Source organism: Bombina bombina, chromosome 1 (assembly GCF_027579735.1).
Source record: "Bombina bombina isolate aBomBom1 chromosome 1, aBomBom1.pri, whole genome shotgun sequence".
In the NCBI taxonomy this organism is placed as follows: Eukaryota; Metazoa; Chordata; class Amphibia; order Anura; family Bombinatoridae; genus Bombina; species Bombina bombina.
In genome coordinates, this window is record NC_069499.1 from 719,270,392 (window position 1) to 719,298,239 (window position 27,848).

The 27,848-nt window shown below is 39.7% G+C and overlaps 1 protein-coding gene across 1 annotated transcript in view; it reads left to right on the forward strand.

Annotated features, from left to right (window-relative positions):
- The window catches only part of C1H8orf48 (chromosome 1 C8orf48 homolog), a 135,444-nt gene that overhangs the window by 41,267 nt on the left and 66,329 nt on the right, over positions 1–27,848 (forward strand). Inside the window, exon 2 of the mRNA XM_053714533.1 lies at positions 21,902–21,968. Within this exon, the coding sequence (XP_053570508.1) occupies positions 21,902–21,968 (67 nt within the window). The remainder of the gene's footprint in view (positions 1–21,901; positions 21,969–27,848) is intronic.

Below are 27,848 nucleotides of genomic sequence, written 5' to 3' on the forward strand. Positions count from 1 at the left end.
ATCCACACACTCAGACACAGGTACACAGATATAATACACACACAGAGATACGTATATACACATACATCCACACACTCAGACACAGGTACACAGATATATACATACACAGGTGTACACACACAGCCCACACACGCCCAGCCCACACACACACACAGCCCACACACAGCCCCCCCCACACACAGCCCACACACACACATACAGCCCCCACACACACACACAGCGCACACACACATACAGACAGCGCACACACACACACAGACACAGTTCACACACACAGACAAAGTTCACACACACACACAGCACACACTGAAAACAGCGTCATTTGTATTTAGCGTAATATTCATAACTCAAAACACGCTGGTTTCCCCCTCTGTACTTCGCCTTCCATCCAACTTTAACCGAAGCAGAGAGCTCTCATTATTTGTATGGGAGACATCTCGCAGGGACAGACCCTTTTTTATAGAATTTCATGAGGGCTGCTCCTGTGAGTGTTGGCGCAGAAGGAAAACCATGCAAAGACCAACCATTTTTCTTTATAGAATGGGCCCTTAGAGTCCCTCATATGAAGGACTACTCTAAACATACACTAAAAATATATATATATGCAAATCCAATCACTTTCTTTTTATATATATATTTTCCTTTTTTTTGTAGCCCATAACAGAAAGTTATGCCAGCAGTGTGTTATATGTGTTGATATACTGAACCAAAATATCACAAAACTTAAAGGGACACTCAGGTTTTATTAAATTTTCACGATTCAGTTACAGCATGTAATTTTAAACAACTTTCCAATTTACTTCCATTAAAAAAAATGTGCACAGTCTTTAATATTTACACTTTTTGAGTCACCAGATCCTACTGAGCATGTGCAAGAATTCACAAACTATACGTATATGCATTTGTGATTGGCTGATTGCTATCACATGGTACAAGGGGAGTGGAAATAGACATAACTTTGAAATTTGTTATAAAAAAATCTACTACTCATTTGAAGTTCAGACTAAGTGCTATTGCATTGTCTTGTTATCTTGCATTTGTTGATTATGCAAATCTAATGTGTTGACTGGTCCTTTAAAGGGATACTAAACCCAATTTTTTTCGTTCATGATATAGCATGCAATTTTACTCCTATTATCAATTTTTCTTCATTCTCTTTACTGAAAAAGCAGTAATTTAAGCTAAGAAGTCTGCACATTTTTGCTTCAGCACCCTGGATAGAGCTACATTTTGCTGCCAATCAGCAAGCGCAACTCATGGTGCTGAACCAAAAAATGGGCCAACTCCTAAGCCAAGAGAATGAAGAAAAAAAAATAATAGGAGTAAATTAGAAAGTTGCTTCATATTGCTGCTCTATCTGAATCATAGAAGAAAAAAATTGGGTTTAGAATTTCTTTAATGTGCTGTTTATGTATAGTACCTTAAATTAAAGACATGCAGGCCCATTTATCAAGCTCCATACGGAGCTTGAAGGGCCGTGTTTCTGGCGAGTCTTCAGACTCGCCAGAAACACAACTTATGAAGCAGCGGTCTAAAGATCGCTGCTCCATAACCCTGTCCGCCTGCTCTGAGCAGGCGGACAGGAATCGCCGGAAATCAACCCGATCGAATACGATCGGGTTGATTGACACCTCCCTGCTGGCGAGTCAGCAGGGGGCGGCGTTGCACCAGCAGCTCTTGTGAGCTGCTGGTGCAATGTTAAATGCGGAGAGCGTATTGCTCTCCGCATTTAGCGAGGTCTTGCGGACCTGATCCGCAGTGTCGGATCAGGTCTGCAAGACCTTTGATAAATTGGGGCCAAAATGTTCCTCTAGTCCAGAGCTTTCCAAACTTTTTATGTTGGTGACACACTTTTTAGACCAACATCATTTTGCGACACAGCTATTCAGATGTACCAGCAAACAGGAGGTTAAACGAACTTGTTTTAAGAGATACGGACACATACATAAATGATATAATAATGAAATGTATTTACAGTAAGTATGTGCAAGAATTAAAAAAAAAAAAAGTTTAACACCAAATAGCTACTTACTATTTTCATGGGATGTATGAGGTTGATGGGATGAACACGGTTTCTGAATATTTAGTGGAATATTAGCAAAAGTCACTCGCATTTCATCATCATCAAGCATTTTTTTTTTTATTACATTTTTTATTGAGGTTTTGATACATTGACAAAGATAATGAGGATACAAGACATTAATAGACCAAGATGTTACAGTATTTGTACAATGAATCAGTGCCTTGTGTAGTGCAAACAGGAATAGAGATAACTGTGTGGAAAGCACAGCTTGCAAGTTAAGTATATAGATTTGAACATGTATGTAATAGGAAACAGGCAAGTATCAACAATAAAATGAAAAACATAAAGAAATGAAACCTCATTTTTCTTTAAGATTATAGCGTTGGTGTAACTACAGTATTGGCCTCTCATGGGCCAGGTAAATTAGTAGATTTATGACAGTTGGTATTTACATGGAGGTCACTCTTGGACCCTTTGAAGAAATAGGGGTAAATCAGCAGGCTGCTCTAATAGGGGGAAAGGGCGTGTCCGGGAGATTTAAAGAGATATCAGTATCATAATGACATAGCTCATAACCAGAGAAATATATCAGTATTCAGTCGCGTGCATAGAATAGATGTGTGCATGAGCCAACGTTTTATATTTTAGCAGTAAGGAAGTATTGGTTATTTTATTAGCAGGGATAAGGGCAAATAACCATATATATGTGGAGAATGAGGTATCGCAACCTTTAAAAGATTATATTTAGTACACTTAAGTTTAGAAAGAAGATATGCAGAGATACAACAGAATTCCACACGTACGTCGCTTTACCAATACATTTGGGGGACGTTGGCTAGTTGAGGTAGGCAGCTCTTAATATAGCAACGAGGCATTTGATATAATTATATAATTCTCGGGTGTTCCCGACCCTTATCTATATTAGCCATGGAGTGATTATACATGGCTCTAAACTGGTGACCACAATCAGGATAAGGGCTCATAGCTATCTATATATAAAGTGTCAATAAGTATATGGTGCATTGGTGCACCACAGTAGTATTAGCTGAGCAAGAACTTGTAGCCAAGATTCATTAATATACTAAGAAAACCAGTCCCTCTTACTACCTGATATGTGCTAGTTGGGGTGGGCACCTCTAGTGTATATAATATAATAGAAAATTAAAACAGAACACAAGTAAACATATGACTAGGATACATAATCAGTTCTCAGCATCAAGCGACCTAGCAAAATAACCTTAATCACAGAGAATAACAGTGGAAATTAGCTTAATAATATGATAATAGGGTTTTAGACCCTGCTACAGACACAGAACATTGCAATTCCCATATCAAAATCTACTTACATGTTATCTCCAAAGAGAGCCAGACATAGAGCTCAGGGAGACCAATGCACTATATAACCCTTATCTTCTAAAAACACATATAGAAATAGCATAAATATAGTATGCAGGGTAGTAATACTTCAATTAAAATTGTGCCTATGAGCATAGATCCGATCTGACACAGACTGCAAACTCTCTAACATTAGGCTGCTTGCCTTCATAGTGATAAGTCTAAAGTACAGTACTATGATGTCAGTCAGTTAAACCAGGTATTAAAGGAATTAGGACTCATATTGTAGTGGAAGATCTCACCGGGGGAATTTTCTGTTTTCGTAAGCTTTGAGGGACATGAATAGAGCCATACAGTACTGATAAAACATACTAAGCTGAAGTTGTAGTGTAGGCTATTCTGGAGTATTGAGAGGGTGCACCAGGGTGATGAAATAGTGGTATATACATAGATGTAATGCAAAGTAAAGTAAGTAATCACATATGAGACCCCAAGTTCAAATTTAATTAATATCAAATCTGCAAAATGTATAAAGTCTGAATAACTCAGCAAAACACTCAATCGTACTGGGGTTTACAGGTCCCCGGGTAACAATACAGTCAGCCAATTCCGGATCTGAGTCCACAAGGAGCTCCTTGCCTAATGTCCTGCAAGTTGATTAGGACTGAACGAAGCTTTCGATTTGAGGAGCTAAGTGTGTCTCCAGCTGATAGACAGAATGATAGATAGAACCGCCAGCCCCATGTCCAAGAGCAAGGAGGGATGCAGTGACTCCGGAACCCGATCGCAGAGATCAGCCGCACCTCCCCGATGAGAAGCCAGAGAGCGGATGTGTACTATTTCCCCAATCGGATGCAGAAACAAGTTGAGTTGTGGTAATGCTGAGGCCCGCTCAGCGGAGCGCTGCTCCCAACAACAGCTCAGGGTGAGTTCTACGGGTATCATCTCAACTTTGCCTGGAGAGAGTGATCTGGCTAAAGGTGGTGCCTTGTCCATGCTCCCAGACCTTGTAGGTAAATCTGGACACGCTCTTGACTTCTCTCCCCAAGGTGTCACCGGTTGCAAGGATTCTGACTGATCAGTGTATAGGATCTCGGGTTAGCAGTTCGCTTGACTTCCGTTGTCTGGGAGCTACACTTTAATGCCTCAGTAAGGGCACTAAATTGAGTGTCCATCTTCTGAGCAATATTTGTGAGCAGTAAGTGCAAGATCTCGTAGTTCTCCTCCATTATGTATATGCAGTTAAGAGAATCAGCTCGAACCGGGAGGGGGTATTAGGGCCGATGTTACTAGGCCGCCACCTCACCTCTCTAACTGTCCGGATTAGCCCCAGCTGGGATGATTTCTGTGATATTGGTATCAGTGAATACAGCGACACTTCTAGAAGCAGTGTTAGAATGGTAGATTTGCAGCTATGGTACAGATAATCGGCGGGTCATCCCTGAAGACATTAGGAGCTTCTATTTTTTCATCCCATCATGGCTGCCGTCCAGACATGCCATCATCAAGCATTTTTAAGCTTCCCCTTCCTATCCATATATCAAGAGCAGGAGTACAAATGCACTACTGAGAGCTAGCTGCAAAAAAACCCCCACTGTCTTCTGACTTCAGCTCAACATTTAAGTTTCCGCCCTAGTCCAACTGACTACTTTCTGCGCTGCAAACACATTGCTGTCCCACTCACTGACTACACATGCAGTCACGAGCTGATTGAGGAGATTACGCATGCAGTCAGGAGCCAATTGAGAAGGCTACACGTGCAGTCAGGAGCCAATGTGCCGCCAAAGGGAATAGTTTCAGTTCCCACTGAGTTGCACCAATAGGTTAAGATGATCTGTAACTCACTAGGTAAGAATCACATGTCAAACACGTGATATGCGTAGCAGGCAGGTGGAAAGTCGGAAACCCCAAAAAATTTTTACAAAAATTAAAATTCAAACAAATTTGTGCTGAAGCAGGGACACACCTACACACTGCTGCCGACACACTAGTGTGTCACGACACACAGTTTGGAAAGCACTGCTCTAGTCACTTGAAAGATATTAATACTGTGAAGATTACACTAACTAATTAGGTAACACACATCAGTGAAATTGAATATTTTTATGAAGCAATAGTCAAAATTTGCAGGAATAATAATTACAATTGGTACTTAGAAGAACATATATAGAGCTATAAAAGAAACAAGGAAATGTAACAGGAGTGATAGAAGACCACATAGCAGTATCATAGGTTTAATTTAACCCATGGAGAATATTCCTATTCAAGCTTGCCTTGCACCATGATGACAGTAACTAGAATGTCAGACTCATACAAAATACTTCTCTTAGATCAGAACTCTTAAAAATGTAGAGATAAGACAGGAAATGTATTATAATAATAAGAAGTAATAAGACAAAGCATCATGAAACATTCTTTACTCCCTTATAGTATACACACTGTCACACAGCACCTTGAGAACAGTGCACTAAGCGTCTAAATACCAACTTCTTTAAACATATATCCTTCACATTACCCCTGAGCATTTACATTACTATTTAACATTCACATTACTGCTCAGCTTTTGTTACTAATTACTAGCCTTCATATTACTGCTCAGCCTTCACGTTACCCCTCAGCCTTCATATTACTGCTCAGCCTTCATATTACCCCTCAGCCTTCACGTTACCCCTCAGCCTTCATATTACCCCATAGTCTTCACGTTACCCCTCAGCCTTCATATTACCCCTCAGCCTTCATATTACTGCTTAGTCTTCACATTATCCCTCAGCCTTCATATTACTGCTTAGCCTTCACATTACCCCTCAGCCTTCATATTACTGCTTAGCCTTCACGTTACCCCTCAGCCTTCATATTAGTGCTTAGCCTTCACATTACCCCTCAGCCTTCATATTACTGCTTAGCCTTCACATTACCCCTCAGCCTTCATATTACTGCTTAGCCTTCACGTTACCCCTCAGCCTTCATATTACTGCTTAGCCTTCACATTACCCCTCAGACTTCATATTACTGCTTAGCCTTCACGTTACCCCTCAGCCTTCATATTACCACTCAGCCTTCATGTTACCCATGATCCTTCACATTACCCTTGAGCTTTCATATTACAGCGTGCCCTTCATATTACTGCTTTGCCTTCATATTACCTTTGAGCCTTCATAATACTGCTTAGCCTTCATATTACTGTTTAGCCTTCACCTTACTGCTTAGCCTGCTGCCTTCATATTACTGCTTAACCTTCATATTACCCCTCAGCCTTCATATTACTGCTTAGCCTTCACGCTACCCCTCAGTCTTCATATTACACCGCTTAGCCTTCATATTACATCTATGCTTCCTGCAGTCTAACACAGGGCCATGTCTGAGAGAACAACCCTGCCTGAGAATACAACAACTAGTAATTAATTACATATAGCCTGGCTTGCGCCCACAGAGCGCTCATGCCTTCAGCCATCCACAGCCCACGGACCACTGCACAGCACATATGAATTGAGCCACTCCCGCGCCCGCCCGCACACCCCCGCCAAAACCGCCATTACAAAAAAAAAAACTCTAAGGTTGGCCCTGCTCTGTTCCACACTCGCCTGCCCAGTGCCTGTCACTCCTCCTCCCGTGCCTCCGCTCGACCGGTGTTCTAAAGTAACATGTATACCATAGGAATGTGTATACTACGTCACTTCCGGTGACGTGTAATCAGCTGTTGGAGGTGTGTGACGCTCAATGTGCATGCACAAGAGGCCCAACCTCCTCCAAACGTCTGTTTAAAGAGCTTTATTAGATAAGAACGGGTTGCAGGATTCTATGGACCGTAATCTGCAATGCGCATGCGCACACAGCCCTACTCCTCAGTGATCCATTGTGCGCCACCGACTTGCCAAAAAAGGTGTCAATTCACACCAAAACATTTTGAAACTTATGTTTGGAATAAAGGCTATATTTTTCTATGAAGTCCGGTAACTGCTCCAATATTTTATTCCGGTGGGGTGGGGAAGGTGAGGGTGTGTGGTGTGGGTATCATGACAGTAGCACTATGCTGTCACATTTGTCACTGTCTACATTATATAGAATAAAGTGACCGCAGTGCGCGCGTGCGCAGTGAAGGCTATTAGCCTCTATAAATTATGATTACGGGCCATATATTTCCTCGACCCGTGGTTTAATTTACATCAGCTGTTTGGAGGAGGTTGGGCATCTTGCGCATGCACATTGAGTGCAACACCCCTCCAGCAGCTGAGTCACGTGACCTAAAGTGACGTGGTATACACATTCCTATGTGGTATACCATTTTCTTTAGAACACCGATCCTCACTTCTGAACTTTCTAGCGCCCAAAACATTTAAATTAAAATGGTGCCAAAAAAAAAGTAGCAGAGCACAAAAAAAAAATTATAAAAAAAAATTGTTTGTTTGAAACAACGTGGCGGGGCCCCATAACTGCGGGGCCCTAGGCGGCCGCCTCGCTCTCATTGCCCTAAGGCTGGCCCTGCTGTGTCCATAATAAATCTTTGAATTTCAAGTTTTTCTAGGTAAATCAGTGGCATGTATAATCTATTTGGTATCCTTTATTGCGGGAGCAGCAATGCACTACTGGGAACTAGTTGAACACAAGTTGTGTTCAACTGGTGTTAAACTTGATAAGCCAATGACAAGAGGCATATATGTTCAGCAACAAATCAGCAGCTAGCTCCCAGCTCCTGAGCCTACCTAGGTATGCTTTTCAATAAAGGATACCAAGAGAATAAAGCTAATTAGATAAAAGTAGTAAAATGGAAAGTTTATTTAAATCATTAAATTATTTTTTTTTGGGTTTCATGTCCCTTTAAATAATACTTATTGCAACACAAATGCACTTGAAATGTATGTACTAATCAGATTAGCACTAACCAGGTGCCGGGAGAATGCAGGACACCAATCTGAGATACAAATAAAGAAAACAAAAGTATTGGATGCTATGTTTTTTTAAAATGTATAATATCGTCTTGTAATAATATTTGCAAATTAGAGTTTCCATGATGTCAGGACCTTCACTGTAATATTTTCCTATGTTTCCTTTGCTAGACTTTTTTTAATTGTGATCTGGCAGATACTTTAAAGAACATGCATTTAGGTTACATATATTTTTGTGTATGTTTCATTTATCACCTGTTTTCTAGAATAGTAATTTATAGCTAATTTAACACAAAAACATAATATTGCATTATCTTGCTTATTGATCAGTATTATTTCATTTTTTTCTCTTTAAAACAGACAGATGCAGAAAGAAAACCCCATATTTTAATATCATTTTGGACACTGGATCTCTTATTCCAATTTTTTTTACATCATGCGCACATAGATTACAATATTCTCAGGACAGACCAAGCAGCCAAGAGGTGCCTGAAGCTTCAATTACTATTATTTATGTTTTGATGCTTCTGGCTAGTAGTAATATTTCAGCGCCAGTTGGAATTTGATTCTTCACATTTGTCTCTGTGACCCACAGGGACTTGCGATAAGATAATGAGAGACAGGAAAACAAATGCTAGCTAGCAAATCTGAACTCCTCTAGCTTGTCAAAATCACTACAAGATTTATGGTATTATTAAAGGAGGCTGACTGGCATCTCAAAATATTTGACATTATATAAAGCTGTACATACTTGTAACCCTCCTTCTTGTTGAAAATGATATAGAGCAAAGATAATGCTGACTGGTTATAGCTTATCTTTTCTGGAATATATATATATATATATATATATATATATATATATATATATATAGTATGTGTGTATATATATATATATATATATATACACACACACACATACAGTTTGCATAGTCTACTACTTTGTGGCTTGGCTATTGTTGCTCCTAGACTTCACAATAATAACACAGTTGATTGGGACAGATCTAGTACGGCTGAAATTTCATGAACTGACTTTTGGGAAAGGTTATATGCTATGAAGGTGCCATATTTAAAGTCAATGAGCTCTTCAGTACGACCAATAGTGCTGCCAATGTTTATCTGTGGAGATTCATGGCGATGTGCAAAATTTTACGCACCTGTTGGCCATATAGTGCGTGTGTGTGAAAAACTGGAAAAGCGCTATATAAGTTGCTGTTATGATACGCTCAACCAGGAATGAACACTGGCTCAATACTTTGGTTTTATGGCAAGTTACCACCTGGGAACAAGCTCTTTTAGCCCAATTGTGGTTTTGACAGAGAACTTTCCTGTGGTATATCAGTCTGATCCTGCCTAAGGACAGTCTAGCCCCCAAATACTAGGATCCTCCTCTGAACGAGGAACATGGCAAACATGGACGATTGTTTTGGTCTTCTTTGGGCCTTGTCAGTGAGGTGCAGCCATATCCCCTTCAGCACATTTGGCAGTGAGTCCACATTTAGTTTCTACCACCACCTTTAGGGAGATAAGTATAATTTATACCTTAACAAAACAGAAGTACTCAATCAGAAACAAACAATGCCTCAATAGCTTGTTCTTTGATGGGTCACCACCTGGGAACAGCATCTTTTATCCTATTTGTGCTTTTCACAGAGGAGAACTTTCCTGTACTATATTAATCTGATCACGCCTAAGAAAGATGGTCCAGCCCCGAAATACCAGGCAATTCTCCTCTTCTGTGAAAAGCACAATTGGGCTACTGGAAGTCATTTTAGTGAGAAACCCACACTAACTATAAATAGTTTTTTAAGATTAGCTAAACTTAGAAAACAAGCACACAAACTATATATAGTTTTTTAGATTAGCTCAGAAGACAAGTTACAAAGTATCACCTAGATTACAAGTTTTGTGATATAGAGGGTGCGAAACGAATGCAACAAAAGTTGCGTTATTTCACCCTCCATATCGCTGCCATTAAGACTTTCTAAAAAGCCGCCTTGTGCGTACGATATGGTGGCAATGAGCTCCATACCACACAAAATCCAAGCGCTGCTTTGACGTGCTCGTGCACGCTTTCCACATAGACATCAATGGGGAGAGAGTGTTAGAAACAAAACTAACACCAGCTAACGCGGAATGAAAAAAAAGTTACGTTTAAACCTAACACCTTAACATAAATCCCAAGTCTAAACACCCCTAATTTGCTGCCCCCAACATCGCCAACACCTACATAAACTTATTAACCCCTATTCCGCCGCTCCCAGACATAGCTGCCACTAAATAAAGTTATTAACCCCTAAACCTCTGGCTTCCCACATCACTGCCGCTAAATAAACCTATTAACCCCTAAACCGCCAGCCTCCACATCGCAAAAAACTAAATTCAACTATTAACCACTAAACCAAACAACCCACTAACGTTAAATTAAAATTACAAGATCCCTATCTTAAAATAAATAAGAACTTACCTGGGAAATTAAAAAAAACTAAGTTTAAACTATATATTAAACTAACATTACTATTATACTAAAATTAAAATAACTATTAAATAAATTAAATTACACATTAAAAAACCTAATACTACTAAAAAAAATTAAATCTACAGTTACAAAAAATAAAAAATACTAAATTACAAAAAATAAAAAACACCAAAGTACAGAAAATAACAAACATTAATTACGAAAAATAACAAACGAAATTATCCAAAATAAAAACAATTACACCTAATCCAATAGCCCTATAAAATAAAAAAAAACCTAGCCTACAATAAACTACCAATTGCCCTTAAAAGGGCCTTTTGTAGGGCATTGCCCTAAAGAAATCAGCTCTTTTACCTGAAAAATAAATACAAAGACCCCCCAACAGTAAAACCCACCACCCAACCAACCCCCCAAAATAAAAAACCTAACTCTAACAAAAACCTAAGCTACCAATTGCCCTGAAAAGGGCATTTGTATGGGCATTACCCTTAAAAGGGCATTCAGCTCTTTTTCTTGCTCTGAAAAGGGCATTTAGCTCTTTTAAGAAAAGCCCAAACCCTAATCTAAAAAAAAACCCACCCAAAAAAAGTTTAAAAAAACTTAACACTAACCTACAAAGATCCACTTACAGTTTTTGAAGTCCGGACATCCAGGCGGCGAGTTCTTCATCTATCTAGGCGGCGGCTTCTATCTTCATCCAGACGGCATCTTCTATCTTCATCCCAACGGCGACTTCTATCATCATCTTCTTCATACGGTCGCCGCCGTATACTGAATCTTTTATGCAAGGGAGCCTTTTCAAATTGGCGTCCCTTGTATTCCTATTGACTGATATGATTTTTTAAATTCAAATCAGCCAATAGGATGAGAGCTACTGAAATCATATTGGCTGTTCAAAGCAGTCAATAGGATGAGAGCTACTGAAATACTATTGGCTGTCGGGGAGCGGCGGAATAGGGGTTAATATATTTTATTAGTGGCGGCGATGTCAAGAGCGGCAGATTAGGGGTTAAAACGTTTTTATTATAGTGTTTGCGATGTGGGAGGGCGGCGGTTTAGGGATTAATAGGTAGTTTATGGGTGTTAGTGTACTTTGTAACAGTTTAGTTAAGAGTTTTGTGTAACAGTTTTGTTGGGTAAAACTTATAACTACTGGTCTCAGATTGCGGAACGGATCGTGTCGGTATAGGATGTAACGCAAGCTTTTTAGCCTCACTGCAAAACTTGTAATGGCAGCGCTATGGAAATCCCATGCAAAAACGTTATTTTTTGGAGTGCGGGACTGACTTTGCGTTACAGGCTAAAATGCTTGCGGTACAGCTATAAGGACAAGATTCGTAATGGCTGCATTACTGTTTTAACGCTGCAATGGCAATTTTTTCAGCGTTAAAACACGAACGCAAAATTTGTAATCTAGGTGTATGTGTTTTACATATCGATGCTATATATTGAATTTATCTGCAGACCCAGCAGATTCAAACTATATCATTATTTTATGTATAAATCAATAGCAATAAGTGTGAAAAATGCATATTTTTATTAAAATGTTAATAAACAAGGTTGTAAATAATAGCGTGTACGTTTTTTCTCTAAACTCTTTTGGTGAATTTATATAAATTCGATGAGCTTCTACTCAAATATATACACATTCATTTATGCTAGGTTATTATCATTACCATAGTGGTCACCTGACTATTCCAACCTATGCAGGGGCTTTTTTAAAAAGAGATTTCTGGACTTTAAAACAAGGGGTCTTGTTATAAATGTCTACAGACCCTCCACCTGCAAAAGAGTATATATTTTAATTTTGTAAAAAAACAAAGTGCTTACACCGTTTGTTTGAAAGATCAGGCAATTGCCTTTTAAAGGGTGGGTCAAGGGTTTTTAGGCCTTAATGGAGCTGAGATCAAGGGTTTTGTATACTTACCCCAATCCAGCTCTATTCTTCTGCCTGGTACAGCCTGGTACTTCCAGGTTTCTGGTGCTCGGATTCCCTCAGATGCTGAATTGCTTGACCACCTCAAAAAGGTCTCAAGTGCAGGGGCCGCAATCAGCTCAGAAAGCAACACCCCCTCTGATTACATCACATCCACACTAAAGGCATTTAAAGGGTTTAACTCTGGCATTAGCTGTCTAGGATCATGTTCTCTTTCTGTTCTGGTCTGGCTTTCCTATCTTGTCATTGTTTATTGCACCCCTGTATAGCACTGTGGAATTTGTTGGTGCATTACAAATTAACACCTAGATTACGAGTTTTGTGCTAAACAGGGTGCGAAAATAACGCCAACATTTTTTGCGTTATTGCACTCTCCATAGCGCTGCCATTACGAGTTACTGAAAAGCCCCCTTGGGCTGTGCGTTATGGTCCGTTAAGCTCCATACCGCACAAAAGCAAAGGGCTGAGTTTACATGCTCATGCACGCTTTCCCCCCAAAACATCAATGGGGAGAGAGTATTAGAAAAAAAACTAACACCTGCGATCGCGGAATGGAGATCGCGTAATGCAACTCCATTGATGTCTATGGGGAAAAGAAAGTTACGTTTAAACCTAACACCCTAACATAAACCCCAAGTCTAAACACCCATAATCGCCGACACTAATAGAAGTTATTAACCCCTAATCCGCCGCCCCCGACATTGCCGACACCTAAATAAACCTATTAACTCCTAAACCACCGCCCCCCACATCGCCAACACTATAATAAAGTATTAACCCCTAAACCTCCAGCCACCGACATAGTAACTACTAAACTAAACCTATTAAACCCTAAACCGCCGCCCCCCCCACATTGCAAATCACTAAATTAAAGGGACAGTCAACATCAGAATTGTTGTTGTTTAAAAAGAAAGATAATCCGTTTATTACCCAATCCCCAGTTTTGCATAACCAACACAGTTATAGAAATACACTTTTTACCTCTGTGATTACCTTGTATCTAAGCCTCTGCAAACTGCCCCCTTATTTCAGTTCTTTTGACAGACTTGCTTTTTAGCCAATCAGTGCTCACTCCAGGGTAACTTCACGTGCATGAGCTACATGTTATCTATATGAAACACATTAACTAATGCCCTCTAGTGGTCAAAATGCATTCAGATTAGAGGCCGTCTTCAAGGTCTAAGAAATTAGCATATGAAACTCCTAGAATTGGATTTCAACTAAGAATACCAAGAGAACAAAGCAAAATTGGTAATAAAAGTAAATTGGAAAGTTGTTTAAAATTACATTCCCTATTAAAATCATGAAAGTTTTTTTGGGACTTGACTGTCCCTTTAAACTATTAACCCCAAAACCTAACACCCCCCCTAACTTTAAATTAAAATTACAATATAACTAACTATCTTTCAAAAAATAAAAACTTACCTGTAAAATAAAATAAAACTAAGTTTAAACTATAAATTAACCTACCATAACTATTCTAATAAAATTAAAAAAACTACCAATTAAAAACCTAAATTAAAAAAAAACTCGAAAAAAAATTAAAAAATCTAACATTACAAAAAATAATAAACACTAAATCCCGAAAAATAAAAAACTCTAAGATACATCTCAGCGTGGGGTGTTCTTGCTGAGAAGCCAGGATGGTTCAGACTTGAGGAGCTGTCTATTCCGTCGAGTCTCAATCTCAGAGATATAATATGGGTTCCTAAACATATGAATCTGGGTAAAATAATTGCCAACCCTATTGTCCAACAAGCTTATACCCTCTGGCACGATCTTCGCCATTGTACTGGAATTTCCCCGCACCCGTCCCCTATTCACAGTATGAGCGGTTTGCTATGGAGCTTTCCAAATGTACATTTGGAAGTCTGGCTACAGAAGGGAATTAAACTTGTTTCTGATTGTTACCTGACGGGTACATTAATGACGGCACCCCAATTGTGTGAAACCTTGGAGGAAAGCCCAAAATGGGCACGATTCGAGAGTTTGAGGGTCCTAAGTCTTCTTAGATCCAGGGGATTCCCCAAGTCTGCATTGAGAGAAAGAACCAAATGGGAGGAGAGATGGTTGCAGGGTAAGGCCGTGACTAGGCCTTTGTCCTTCCATTATGCGGCACTTATATCAGACCAAATTACAGACCTCCCATGGCAATTTAAATCTTGGTGCAGAGATCTGGAAGTCACAATTCCGATGGCAGATTTCGCTTCGGCGATCACGCTTACAAAGAAAACTCTTCACTGTGTGACAGTTCTAGAGACGTATGTGAAAGTTTTGTTGAAATGGCATAGGACTCCTGTGAGACTGGCTATGATATATAAAACTAGTAGCCCTCAGTGCTGGAGAAATTGCGACCGCTGTGGAGAGATGTCGAGGTGCTTATTCAAACACTTAATATAAATCTGTGCCTGACTCCCCAAATGGCACTGTTCCACATCTTTCCAAGATCTACTCCCACTTCTACTAAGAAAATGCTCATATACATTATGGCAGCCACTAAACTATGCATTGCCAGGGCCTGGAAGCGGCCGGAACCCCCGACCTTGAAATAAGTGTGTGATCTGGTTAAGCATTTTGCGACAATGGAGAAATATGTCGCTGGAGAAACTAATACGATGGAGGCATACTGGGAGACTTGGCAGGAATGGCATGCGTGTCAGTAAGACACGCTTTGCAGAACTTAAACCTCTGGGGCCCCTCTTTTTTTCCCTCTCTTCCCCAATATCCCCATCATTCCTCTGTCTGTGTATCCTTCCCCTCATCCCCCCCCCATGCATAAGGTGCACTGCTCGGGTGTGCCTGACAGGGCTGCTGGACTAATGGGTTTGCCCACCTTGGGCTGATTTATGTTTGTTTATATCCACACTCAAGTACACGTGAGCTCTAAGTAAGAGGGCTTGCTAGCCCGTTTGCCTATATATACTAGTCCTCTATTAGAACGCCACTTGACGCTGAAACCACGACTGCTGGACTGTACACTTGAGTCAGGTCTAGCCCTACACCGAATCCTTAGATTAATGACTATTCCTTAACATGTGATTGGATGTTCACATATATGCAAGTGACAGGTGAGGAGTGAGATGAAACTATGCTATTATTCTTGGGACATTTGTATATTACTTGATTTGACTGATAAGCTCGTACTGCTTGTAAATTGCTGATTGGTCTCAGATACTGTATACCTTGACTGACTGTGATATAAGTTAACTGTTTGTAATGTTACTTCTTTAACACTAATAAAAACATTTAAAAAAAAATTAAAAAAAAAAATTCTAAGATTACAGAAAATAATAAACGAAATAATCAAAAATAAGAACAATTTCACCTAACTTAATAGCCCTATAAAAATAAAAAAGCCCCCAAAATAAAAACACCCCCTAATCTAAAATAAACTACCATTAGCCATTAAAAGGGCCTTTTGTAGGGCATTGCCCTAAGTTAAACAGTTCTTTTACTTTAAAAATTACTAAGTCCCCTTCTAAAAGTAACCCCCCAACCCAACCAACCCCCCAAAATAAAAAAACCAAACTCTAAAAAATCCTAAGATACCCATTGCCCCTAAAGGGGCATTTGTATGGGCATTGCCCTTAAAAGGGCATTCAGCTCTTTGACTGCCCTTAAAGGGGCATTCAATTCTTTTACAAGTGCCCATCCCTAATCTAAAAAAAAACCCACCCAAAAACAAACAAACACTAACCCCATAAAATCTACTCATGGTTCCTGAAGTCCGGACATCCATCTTCATCCAGGTGGCGAGAAGTCTTTATCCAAGCGGCGACACCTTCATCCATAACGGGGACGTCTTCTATCTTCATCCCGGCGACACGGAGAGGAGCTATTCTGGACGGCGAAGACATCCTGTCTGGAGCGTCCTCTTCATACCGTCATTGCCGTACACTGAAGTTGAATGCAAGGTAGCCATTTCAAAATGGTGTACCTTGCATTCCTATTGGCTGATTTGATTCTTCAAATTCAAATCAGCCAAATAGGATGAGAGCTTCTGAAATCTTATTGGTTGTTCAATACAGCCAATAGGATGAGAACTACTGAAATCCTATTGGCTGTTCAAATCAACCAATAGGATTTTAGTAGCTCTCATCCTATTGGCTGTTTTGAACAGCCAGTAGGATTTCAGAAGCTCTCATCCTATTGGCTGATTTGAATTTGAAGAATCAAATCAGCCAATAGGAATGCAAGGTACGCCATTTTGAAACTGCTACCTTACATTCAACTTCAGTGTACGGCGGTGACCGTATGAAGAGGACGATCCGCGCAGGATCTCTTCGCCGTTCAGGATAGCTCTGCTCAGCTCCGCCGGGATGAAGATAGAAGACGTCCCCGAGATGGATGGAGGTGTCGCCGCCTGGATGAAGACTTCTCACTGCCTGGATGAAGATGGATGTCGGACTTCAGGAACTGTGAGTAGATTTTATGGGGTTAGTGTAAGTTTTTTTGTTTTTTGGGGGTGTGTGTGTTTTTTTTTTAGATTAGGATTTTTGGGCAGTGTAAAATGGCTGAATGCCCTTTTAAGGGCAATGCCTATACAAATGCCCCTTTAGAGGCAATGGGTAATTTAGGATTTTTTTAGACTTAGGTTTTTTATATTGGGGGGTTGGTTTTACTGTTGGGGGGACTTTGTATTTTTTTTTCTAGGTAAAAGAGCTGTTTAAGTTTTTAAGGGCTATTTGTAGTTTATTGTAGGTTGGGGTGTTTTTATTTGGGGGGGGGGGGGGCTTTTTATTTTTATAGGGCTATTAGATTAGGTGTAATTGTTTTTATTTTTGATAATTTAATTTATTATTATTTGTAATCTTAGAATTTTTTCATAGTATTAGGTTTTTTAAAATTTGTAATTTAGATTTTTTAATTGGTAGTTTTTTTTAATTTTATTAAAATAGTTATGTTATGTAACACAGTCCACTGAGTATTTGCCCAGTTTCCCTCTGTCCAGGGTGCTTGCTACTCTTTGTATGGCTGTGAGAATTTGCACAGTGCTGTAAAAATCCTACATAATCTTAATTCTCTCTTAATGGGACAGTGAACACAAAAATTGTTATTGCTTAAAAATATAGATAACGCCTTTACTACCTATTCCTTAGCTTTGCACTTTATAACCTTTAAACCTCTACATTTCTGTAGAGGTTTCTAAGCCACTAAAGACAGCCTCTTATCACATGCTTTTTTAGTAGCTTTTCACAACAGGGGAGTGCTAGTTCATGTGAACCATATAGATAACATTATGCTCATGCCTGTGGGTTGTGCACAACACAGCACTAATTGACTTAAATGCAAGTCAATAGATAATAAAAAGTCATGTGATCAGGGGGCTGTCAGAAGATGCTTAGATACAAGGTATTTTGAGGTAAAAAGTGTATTAACCCCTTAACGACCAGCGCCGTACCCTGTACGATGCTGGTCGTTATGCCCTTAAGGACCAGTGACGTAGCTTGTTCGTTGCTGCTGTCCTGGGCCTCTCTCTGCTGCAATCTCGCTAAAAATAGTGAGATTGTGCTATTTCTGCATGCCCCCACGAGTGGGGCAGTGCAGAAATATACGAGCAGAGTTACCGATGCAGAGAGGGCCACTCTGTTGCCCTTTCAGCATCGGGCCGCGGTGGTGCCAATTCTTTAAGGAGGGAGGGGTGGGTGGCCCATCGCTGGAGGGGGGCAGGAGGAGCGTGTGACATGCGCTCGACAGTTAGGAAGAAAAAACCCAACTGAGAGCGGCAGGGAGGGAGGAGGAGGGAGGGAGAGGGGGAATCCTGATTAATACTGAGGGATCAGATAAAAGGGTGGGAAGTCGATCTGGGAGGAGGGTAGGGTATTGAGGGGGTGGGGCAGCTACACTACAGAAAAATGGGTATTTTTTTTTAAATTGGCCTAATTTACAGCAAACTGGGTACTGGGAGACAGCTGCCAGTACCTAAGATGGCGGCAAATAGGTAGAGGGGGAGGGACATAGAGCTGTTTGGGGGGATCAGGGAGGTTGGGGGTTATGGGGGAATGCACAGCGGCATTTAGCGGCCTTCTAATTACCAAAAAGCAATGGCAAAGCCATATATGTCTGCTATTTCTGAACAAAGGGGATCCCAGAGAAGAATTTACAACCATTTGTGCCATGATTGCACAAGCTGTTTGCAAATAATTTCAGTGAGAAACCTAAAATTGTGAAAAAGTTAACAATTTTTTTTATTTGATCGCATTTGGTGGTGAAATGGCGGCATGAAATATACCAAAATGGGCCTAGATCAATACTTTGGGTTATCTACAAAAAATATATATATAGTTTTATAGGTGAATATATAAAAAAAAGCTCTATTTCTGTTTATGATGGCAAAAAAAACCCAACCATTTCTTTAATATTTAGTCTACAAACTTGAAGCCGTTTTCGTCCCGACTCCTCCATTCCGCCACTTCCGACTTCTGCACACTGTGACGTATAGAGCGGTCCCACCCACTCTATACGTAACTGCCAAGCATGCTCCCATTGAGCTGTGCACCTGCGCATGTGTTAAACACCTAATATGTTACATTGCAACCTAGTATTCAATGAATGAATACATACTGTGATCGAGCGCACAATTGCTGTAGATTTCTAGAGAGCATGCGCGACGTGAGAACGTGCATCTAGACTAATTAGGAAATATCGGATTCAGCGCATGCGCAGAACAAGCGTAACATTTTCAAAAGGGGGTTGGACACCCCGGGGAGAAACTATGGGAATTGGATGGCTCAATACATGTCAATCAAAACGCCAATATGGTGGGCGGAGGATTTGCACTACGATTGAGAAGATTAAAAGCTATAATTTGGCGATATTATTGTGTTTTTTTTTAAAATGATGAATTAAAGTGCACCTAATTTAATTAGAATATTAATGTAGCATTAACTGATGTGCCTAACTTTATATTCACTTTAAGGGGTTAATATAACCATGTTTTATGTGCAAAACTGGGGAATGGGTATAACTGTATTATCTATCTTTTTAAACAATTTTTTTTTAGTTGACTGTCCCTTTAACACTCTGTATAAAACAATCGCACACACAGTCACTTGAATCAATTTATGAGACTTTGTGTATCTGCACAGATTCCCAGTTTGGGAGCTCTGTCCTGCTATCCTTCATTCGCATATTTATGTTCTGGGACCACTTAAAACCAGAAATGACTAACTCTGCCCCTAAACCATCATGCCAAGCCTATGGACAACCCTGATTTCACTGCAGGCCCTTTAGCTATCCCCCAGCCCCCTGGTCCCATTTAGAAAGAAAGAAAAAGGTAGAAAGGTATGTGAATCTCTTCTATAATATTTTCCCTTTTATCCCTATTCTCTCAGCCACTCTTTACCCCCTCTGTACCTATACCAACAACCAAACACTCTAGGAGGAACTTCTAGGAGATATGCAATGGGAAGCATGTTTGAGATAGCAGGGACACAGAGCAGCAGGTGAGAATGATTTCCTAACACTACATTTTTATTATGTTCCCTTTCTGTTTTTCACCTTTTACACTATATGCCCTTTATTTCCACATGCATCTACTATCTCCTTCTCACTATCTCTCACTTCCTCCTTTTCTACAGTGCCAATCATTAAAGGGACACTAAACCCAAAATTATTCTTTCATGATTCAGATTGAGCATGAAATTTTAAGCAACTTTCTAATTTACTCCTATTATCAAATTTTCTTCATTCTCTTGGTATCTTTATTTAAAATGCAAGAATGTGAGTTTAGATGCCGGCCCATTTTTGGTGAACAACCTGGGTTGTCCTTGCTGATTGGTGGATAAATTCATCCACCAATAAAAAATTGCTGTCCAGAGTACTGAACCCAAAAAAAGCATAGATGCCTTCTTTTTCAAATAAAGATAGCAAAATAACAAAGAAAAATTGATAATATGAGTAAATTAGAAAGTTGCTTAAAATTGCATGTTCTTTCTGAATTACAAAACAAAATTTTTGGGTTCAGTGTCCCTTTAAGCACAGTGCCTAAAGCCCACAATACTTGTAGGGGCCCACAAATATGTTTTAATTAACTATTAAACCCTGCAGCATTTAATTAAACTATTGACCCTGCAGCATTGTGTGTTTAACCCCTGCCATTGGTTTAAACACACAGTACAAATACCACTCAGGACTCGCTGTGCACTGCTGGTCCAAAGCAGAACTCACCAAGGATTTAATCAGCAGAGCTCATTACACCACTCCAATGTGCAACTAGAGCTGCTGATTTGATCACCAGCGTTTTCCACTCAGGACCAGCAGTTCACCACGAGCCCAGAGCAGTATTTCTACTGTGTGTTTAACTCTGTTGAAGCAGTTAAAGTTAAACACATAGTACTGCAGGATTGATGGTCTTAAAATTAAATGCTCTAACGGATTAGAGCTTGTAATTTTTTGACTATAATGACCCTTTAATCTAAACAGATATTATGACTCCTGAGGTCCTGTAGCTCTGGGGTGTGGTCCCTGTTCTGTTACAGACAGTCTGTCTCAGTCTCCCTCCCTGCATTTGTCAGTGCTGCCTGTGACCTGTCATTGTATAGCATGAACTTTAGCAATGCCAGTGCTTGGTCATAGCCATGTAGAAGACCCACTCAATATTTAAATTTATTTCTCACACTGAGCAAGATAAATACTTTGTGTTGATATCAACACAAATATAATCCAACTAGCATTATAATGGTCTTTATGCCAACACAGTGGTAAAATATAATTTGATATAAACAATATTTTTAATGGAGAAATGAACCCACAAAAGTAATGATGTGACCCAGCTCTTTTCTTCCTACACTCTCTACCTCCCTTCTCTGTACTCCTCTCTCTCCACATTTTCTTCATTATGTGGTGCTTATTCACCCCTTATCTCCCTGCTTCTCCCTATCTTTCTTCCCATTCATTCTCTCCCCCTCACTTCTTTCTCCCAAAGTTATCAGGTCTGTAAATGTAGTAAAAATGCTATTCATCTAAACTGATGTTACCTTTTTTTCTTATATATTCGTAATTGAAATTAGTTAGGAATTGTCATTTTTTAAGATCATGGAGATTGCTGTTTGCAAGTTAAGTTCTCTTTGCAGGAAATGAGACAAATTGATTCAAGAAACATCAGTTAAAAAAAGCATGGGAACATTTTATCTGCCTCTTCACCATCCTCTTACAGTCCTTTCTTACTCCGGTAATTTACATAGGAACCAATGTACACGGGCGCTTTTCTTGGGGACTTCTTTTTTTGTTGCACTGCTTGTTACTAGAGCAACAAAGGCTTTGCTGTAGAATGGGGACTTCAACAGCTTGAAAAACGTGATTTACGCAACTTTTGTAAGTATATTTTAAACAGATTACATAGTTATGTAGAAGAGTTTTCGATACATATTTATGAATACGTCTGCATTTTACAGTAGTGTTATATTCTACTCTTGCATCTGGTAGAAAACCTTAAAAATTAAATTGCTCTAAATAGATAATGTAATTTCTTTTTCCCCCCAACTGTCCCGATTTTCGCGGGACAGTCCCGATTTTAGGGGTCTGTCCCTCTGTCCCGAGTTGCTAGCCATCTGTCCCGATTTGCCCCAGGCATTTAAAAAAAAAAAAATCTTTTTTTTTTTTTTTTTTTTTTAAATTCTGTTGGGCCCATATTAAAAAGCAGCTGGCTTTGCTTTCACAGGGTTAAATACCTGTTTCCCTGTGGAAAAGGAATGATGTGTGGGTTAAGCAGGAGTAAGAAGGCTGTATACACTCTGACCATGGTTAATGGTGACCTCTCTAACCTACCTCTGGTAGTGATGATGTCTAACCCCTGGGGATAATACTAGCATGCCTTCAGTTTTATACAATGAGCAGTGCTAATACCAGGGTAACGAGCAGTGGCAGCCGCAGACTGCCAGTTAATGTGCTTGCCAACCCCAGGACCCCATACAATGAATTACAGATACCCATATATGATGTAGTGTGTGTGTGTCTATCTGTATCCATAACTGTGTGTGTGTGTATCTGTATGTATAAGTTTATGCTATGTAGTGTGTGTCTGCATGTATAAGTGTATACTATGTAGTGACTGTGTATCTGCATGTATAAGTGTATGCTGCCTGTATAAGTGTATGCTATGTAATGTGTGTGTGCATCTGCATGTATAAGTGTATGCTATGTAGTGTGTGTGTGTATCTTCATGTGTAAGTGTATGCTATGTAGTGTGTGTATCTTCATGTGTAAGTGTATGCTATGTAGTGTGTGTATCTTCATGTGTAAGTGTATGCTATGTAGTGTGTGTATCTTCATGTGTAAGTGTATGCTATGTAGTGTGTGTGTATCTGCATGTGTAAGTGTATGCTATGTAGTGTGTGTGTATCTGCATGTATAAGTGAATGCTATGTAGTGTGTGTGTATCTGCATGTGTAACTGGATGCTATATAGTGTGTGTGTATCTGCATGTATAAGTGTATGCTATGTAGTGTGTGTGTGTATCTGCATGTGTATGCTATGTAGTGTGTGTGTATCTGCATGTGTATGCTATGTAGTGTGTGTGTATCTGCATGTATAAGTGTATACTATGTAGTGACTGTGTATCTGCATGTATAAGTGTATGCTGCCTGTATAAGTGTATGCTATGTAATGTGTGTGTGCATCTGCATGTATAAGTGTATGCTATGTAGTGTGTGTGTATCTTCATGTGTAAGTGTATGCTATGTAGTGTGTGTATCTTCATGTGTAAGTGTATGCTATGTAGTGTGTGTGTCTTCATGTGTAAGTGTATGCTATGTAGTGTGTGTGTATCTGCATGTGTAAGTGTATGCTATGTAGTGTGTGTGTATCTGCATGTATAAGTGTATGCTATGTAGTGTGTGTGTATCTGCATGTGTAACTGGATGCTATATAGTGTGTGTGTATCTGCATGTGTATGCTATGTAGTGTGTGTGTATCTGCATGTATAAGTGTATGCTATGTAGTGTGTGTTTATCTGCATGTATAAGTGTATACTATGTAGTGTCTGTATCTGCCTGTATAAGTGTATGCTATGTAGTGTGTGTATCTGCATGTGTAAGTGTATGCTATGTAGTGTGTGTTTATGTGCATGTGTTAGTGTATGCTATGTAGTGTGTGTGTATCTGCATGTAAAAATGTATGCTATGTAGTGTGCTACTGTGCATTTTTGCTGACTTTAAAGGACAGAATCTAGAATATTAATGGGGAATGCAGAGAGCCAGGACCGTCTTTAACACAGGGCAAAAGGGGCAGCTGCCCTGGGCCCAGTCTCTGTTGAGGGGCCCAAGAGTCCTAAAAAAAAAAATTTTTTTTATGGTTCATACCAGACTGCTGATGTGACATGGGGAACACACACATTCAGTCCTAATACTGTCACAGTTCAAAGTACTCTGCTTATATTTTTTTTAAAAACTGTGCCAGACCGTGCCGGTGTCATGTGACATGCCAAGCTAGTGCCATGTGCTGTTTTAGATGTGCACTGTGCAGCACTGAATGCAAAGCCCTAACTCGGCATCCAGCCATTTCCCACTGCATCAGAAAAGGTCCTACTGGGGTTACCACTGTTACCAGGTAACTGCTCTGGTGGTGGGGATTGTTTCTGGGTAGGGCTGACTGTAGGCGCATGCAGCAGAAAGCTGGAGTGGCAGGCACATGAGGATTTGAGCATCTGTGCAGCTGCATACACTGCTCTCTTCAGTCTTGAGGCTGTGTGACTCATCTCACACTGTATCCATGCAGCCTTGGACAGACAGCATCCAGTCTACTGGTCCCCTTAGCCCTGCTCTTTCTGCTGTGGCCCTAAGATCAACTAACTGAAGTTTGTTAGGGGAATAGTGCTTTGTAGAAAGGTGTCAGTGGGAAGAATAAGTGAGTGCACACACGCCCCTCCCCATGCAGCATTGTCTAGTTCAGGGTGAGAGGGAACTTGTTCCTAGCAAATAAGCGACATGTGCTGGTGTGGCTGATGTATAGCGTCATGCTGATACTTCACACATTAATGTAAGGTTTATTTTTATAGTTTTTATTTTTTCTCTGTCTCAGATTTTACAGCTTCCCATGGTAGTTCTGCTGTTCCAGTCAGTAAACTTATATTTGTCTGCACCTCCATGCTTCCTCCTTTACCTTGCTCTGCTCCTGTTGGCTGCTCTAAATCTCTTTAACCAGTTAACCTCACACCAGAATCACATTCAAAAGAATATTAAATGAATCCACAGTGGAGGAATTTATATATTTATTTACTTATTAGTACTGCTTAGGTCCAGTTTCATATATTGCAATTTTTTTTTTTTTTAAATGATTAGCCCAGCAGTGGATGATCCACCGCTGGGCTAATAATAATAAAAAAAATTGATTTAGTTGTTTTTTGGGATGTTGGGGTGGAGAGCGAAATTGCATGGGGTGGGGGGGGCAAGAAAATTTTTGCCCAGGGTCCAATCAATATTAAAGACGGCCCTGCAGAGAGCAGTTTTAAAGAATTTATTATTAAATGTCCAATTAAGATAAAAATATTTAGCAATGTCTTTGCAAAGGATAATTAAATACATAGCTCACATAGCCATACCAGTGGTTTGAGCTTGTGTTTGATTTGCTGCCTAAGTGTATTAAAATCTATGACTTTATTTAGAATTTTATTTATATTACTTTGGTCTTATGATTTTTTAAGCCCCGCCCACCACATTTCAATTTTTTGCCGGGGGGGGGGGGGTGTCCCTCTTTTGAATTTTGAAATGTTGGGAGGCGAATCTTGTAAAACAAACAAACAAACAAACACACACACACACACAGCTAAAAAAAGGTGTGTGTCTAATAGAAACACTGCAGAGGACAAGTAATAAATAAGGCTTTTCCCTGTATTATATTCAGTGCTGGCTCATACATGGGATCAAGTGGGTCAAAATGAACCCAGGAAGCTCTTGAAAAGGGGCAGCACTTCAGTAACTGAGTTAGTCACTGTGAGACCCAGACCTGTACTCTGTCTATGTGTGGGAATTCACAGGTTCCCAGCAACATAACCCCATCATGCACTAAGTTGCAGTACTTGTCAAGGGACATGTTCAATTTTGCATAAGCATTGGTTGCATGCAGGTAGACAGGCTTAGTAAGGTCAGTGTCCAGGCCTAGTAGTTTGATATGCTAATTAGTAATGTTACTTCTAGGGGGGCCATCATTTCATTCTCGGACCCAGGCAGCACAATATCTTGAGCCAACCCTGATTGTATTATCTTAATTAAATGCTAGTCATGTATTCAAGGCAAAGAATCACCTGAGAACAATATGCACATGCTTTTAAAAAAAAGAAGAAAAATTGTTGCTTAACCCTTTAATGACCACAGCACTTTTCCATTTTCTGTCCGTTTGGGACCAGGGCTATTTTTACCTTTTTGTGGTGTTTGTGTTTAGCTGTAATTTTCCTCTTACTCATTTACTGTACCCACACATATTATATACTGTTTTTCTCGCCATTAAATGGACTTTCTCAAGATATCATTATTTTCATATCTTATAATTTACTATAAAAAAATATAAAATTTGAGGAAAAAATTGAAAAAACATACTTTTTTTTAACTTTGACCCCCAAAATCTGTTACACATCTACAATCACCAAAAAACACCAATGCTAAATAGTTTCTAAATTTTGTCCTGAGTTTAGAAATACCCAATGTTTACTTGTTCTTTGCTTTTTTGCAAGTTATAGGGCAATAAATACAAGTAGCACTTTGCTATTTCCAAACCACTTTCTTTTTTTTCAAAATTAGCGCTAGTTACTTGGAACACTAATATCTTTCAGGAATCCCTGAATATCCATTGACATGTATATATTTTTTTTTAGAAGACATCCCAAAGTATTGATCTAGGCCCATTTTGGTATATTTCATGCCACCATTTCACCGCCAAATGAGATCAAATAAAAAAAATTGTTCACTTTTTCACACTTTTTTCCCACAATTTTAGGTTTCTCACTGAAATTATTTACAAACTTGTACAATTATGGCACAAATGGTTGTAAATTCTTCTCTGGGATCCCCTTTGTTCATAAATAGCAGGCATATATGGCTTTGGCATTTTTTTTTGGTAATTAGAAGGCTGCTAAATGCCACTGCGCACCACACGTGTATTATGCCCAGCAGTGGAGGGGTTAATTAGGGAGCATGTAGGGAGCTTCTAGGGTTAATTTTAGCTTTAGTTTAGTGTAGTAGACAACCCGAAGAATTGATCTAGGCCCATCTTGGTATATTTCATGCCACCATTTCACCGCCAAATGCGATCAAATAAAAAAAAAATCGTTCACTTTTTCACAATTTTAGGTTTCTCACTGAAATTATTTACAAACAACTTGTGCGATTATGGCACAAATGATTGTAAAAGCTTATCTGGGATCCCCTTTGTTCATAAATACAGACATATATGGCTTTCGCATTGCTTTTTGGTAATTAGAAGGCCACGAAATGCCACTGCGCACAACACGTGTATTATGCCCAGCAGTGAAGGGGTTAATTAGGGAGCTTGTAGGGTTAAGTATGGCTTTAGTGTAGTAGACAACCCAAAGTATTGATCTAGGCCCATTTTGGTATATTTCATGCTGCCATTTCCCCACCAAATGCGATCAAATAAAAAAAATTTGTTCACTTTTTCACAAACTTTAGTTTTCTCACTGAAATTATTTACAAACAGCTTGTGCAATTATGGCATAAATGGTTGTAAATGCTTCTCTGGGATCCCCTTTGTTCAGAAATAGCAGACATATATGGCTTTGGCGTTGCTTTTTGGTAATTAGAAGGCCACAAAATGCTGCTGCGCATCACACGTGTATTATGCCCAGCAGTGAAGGGGTTAATTAGGTAGCTTGTAGGGAGCTTGCAGGGTTAATTTTAGCTTTAGTGTAGAGATCATCCTCCCACCTGACACATCACACCCCCTGATCCCTCCCAAACAGTGCTCTTCCCTCTTCCACCACACAATTGTCCCCGCCATCTTAAGTACTGGCAGAAAGTCTGCCAGTACTAAAATTAAAGGTATTTTTTAAAAAAATGTATTTTTTTAAGCATATTTACATATGCTGATGTGTAGGATTCCCCCCTTAGCCCCCAACCTCCCTGATCCCCCCCCCCCCAAACAGCTCTCTAACCCTCCCCCTCTGCCTTAGTGGGAGCCATCTTGGGTACTGGCAGCTGTCTGCCAGTACCCAGTTTCTGCAAAAAAATGCTTTTTAATTTTTTT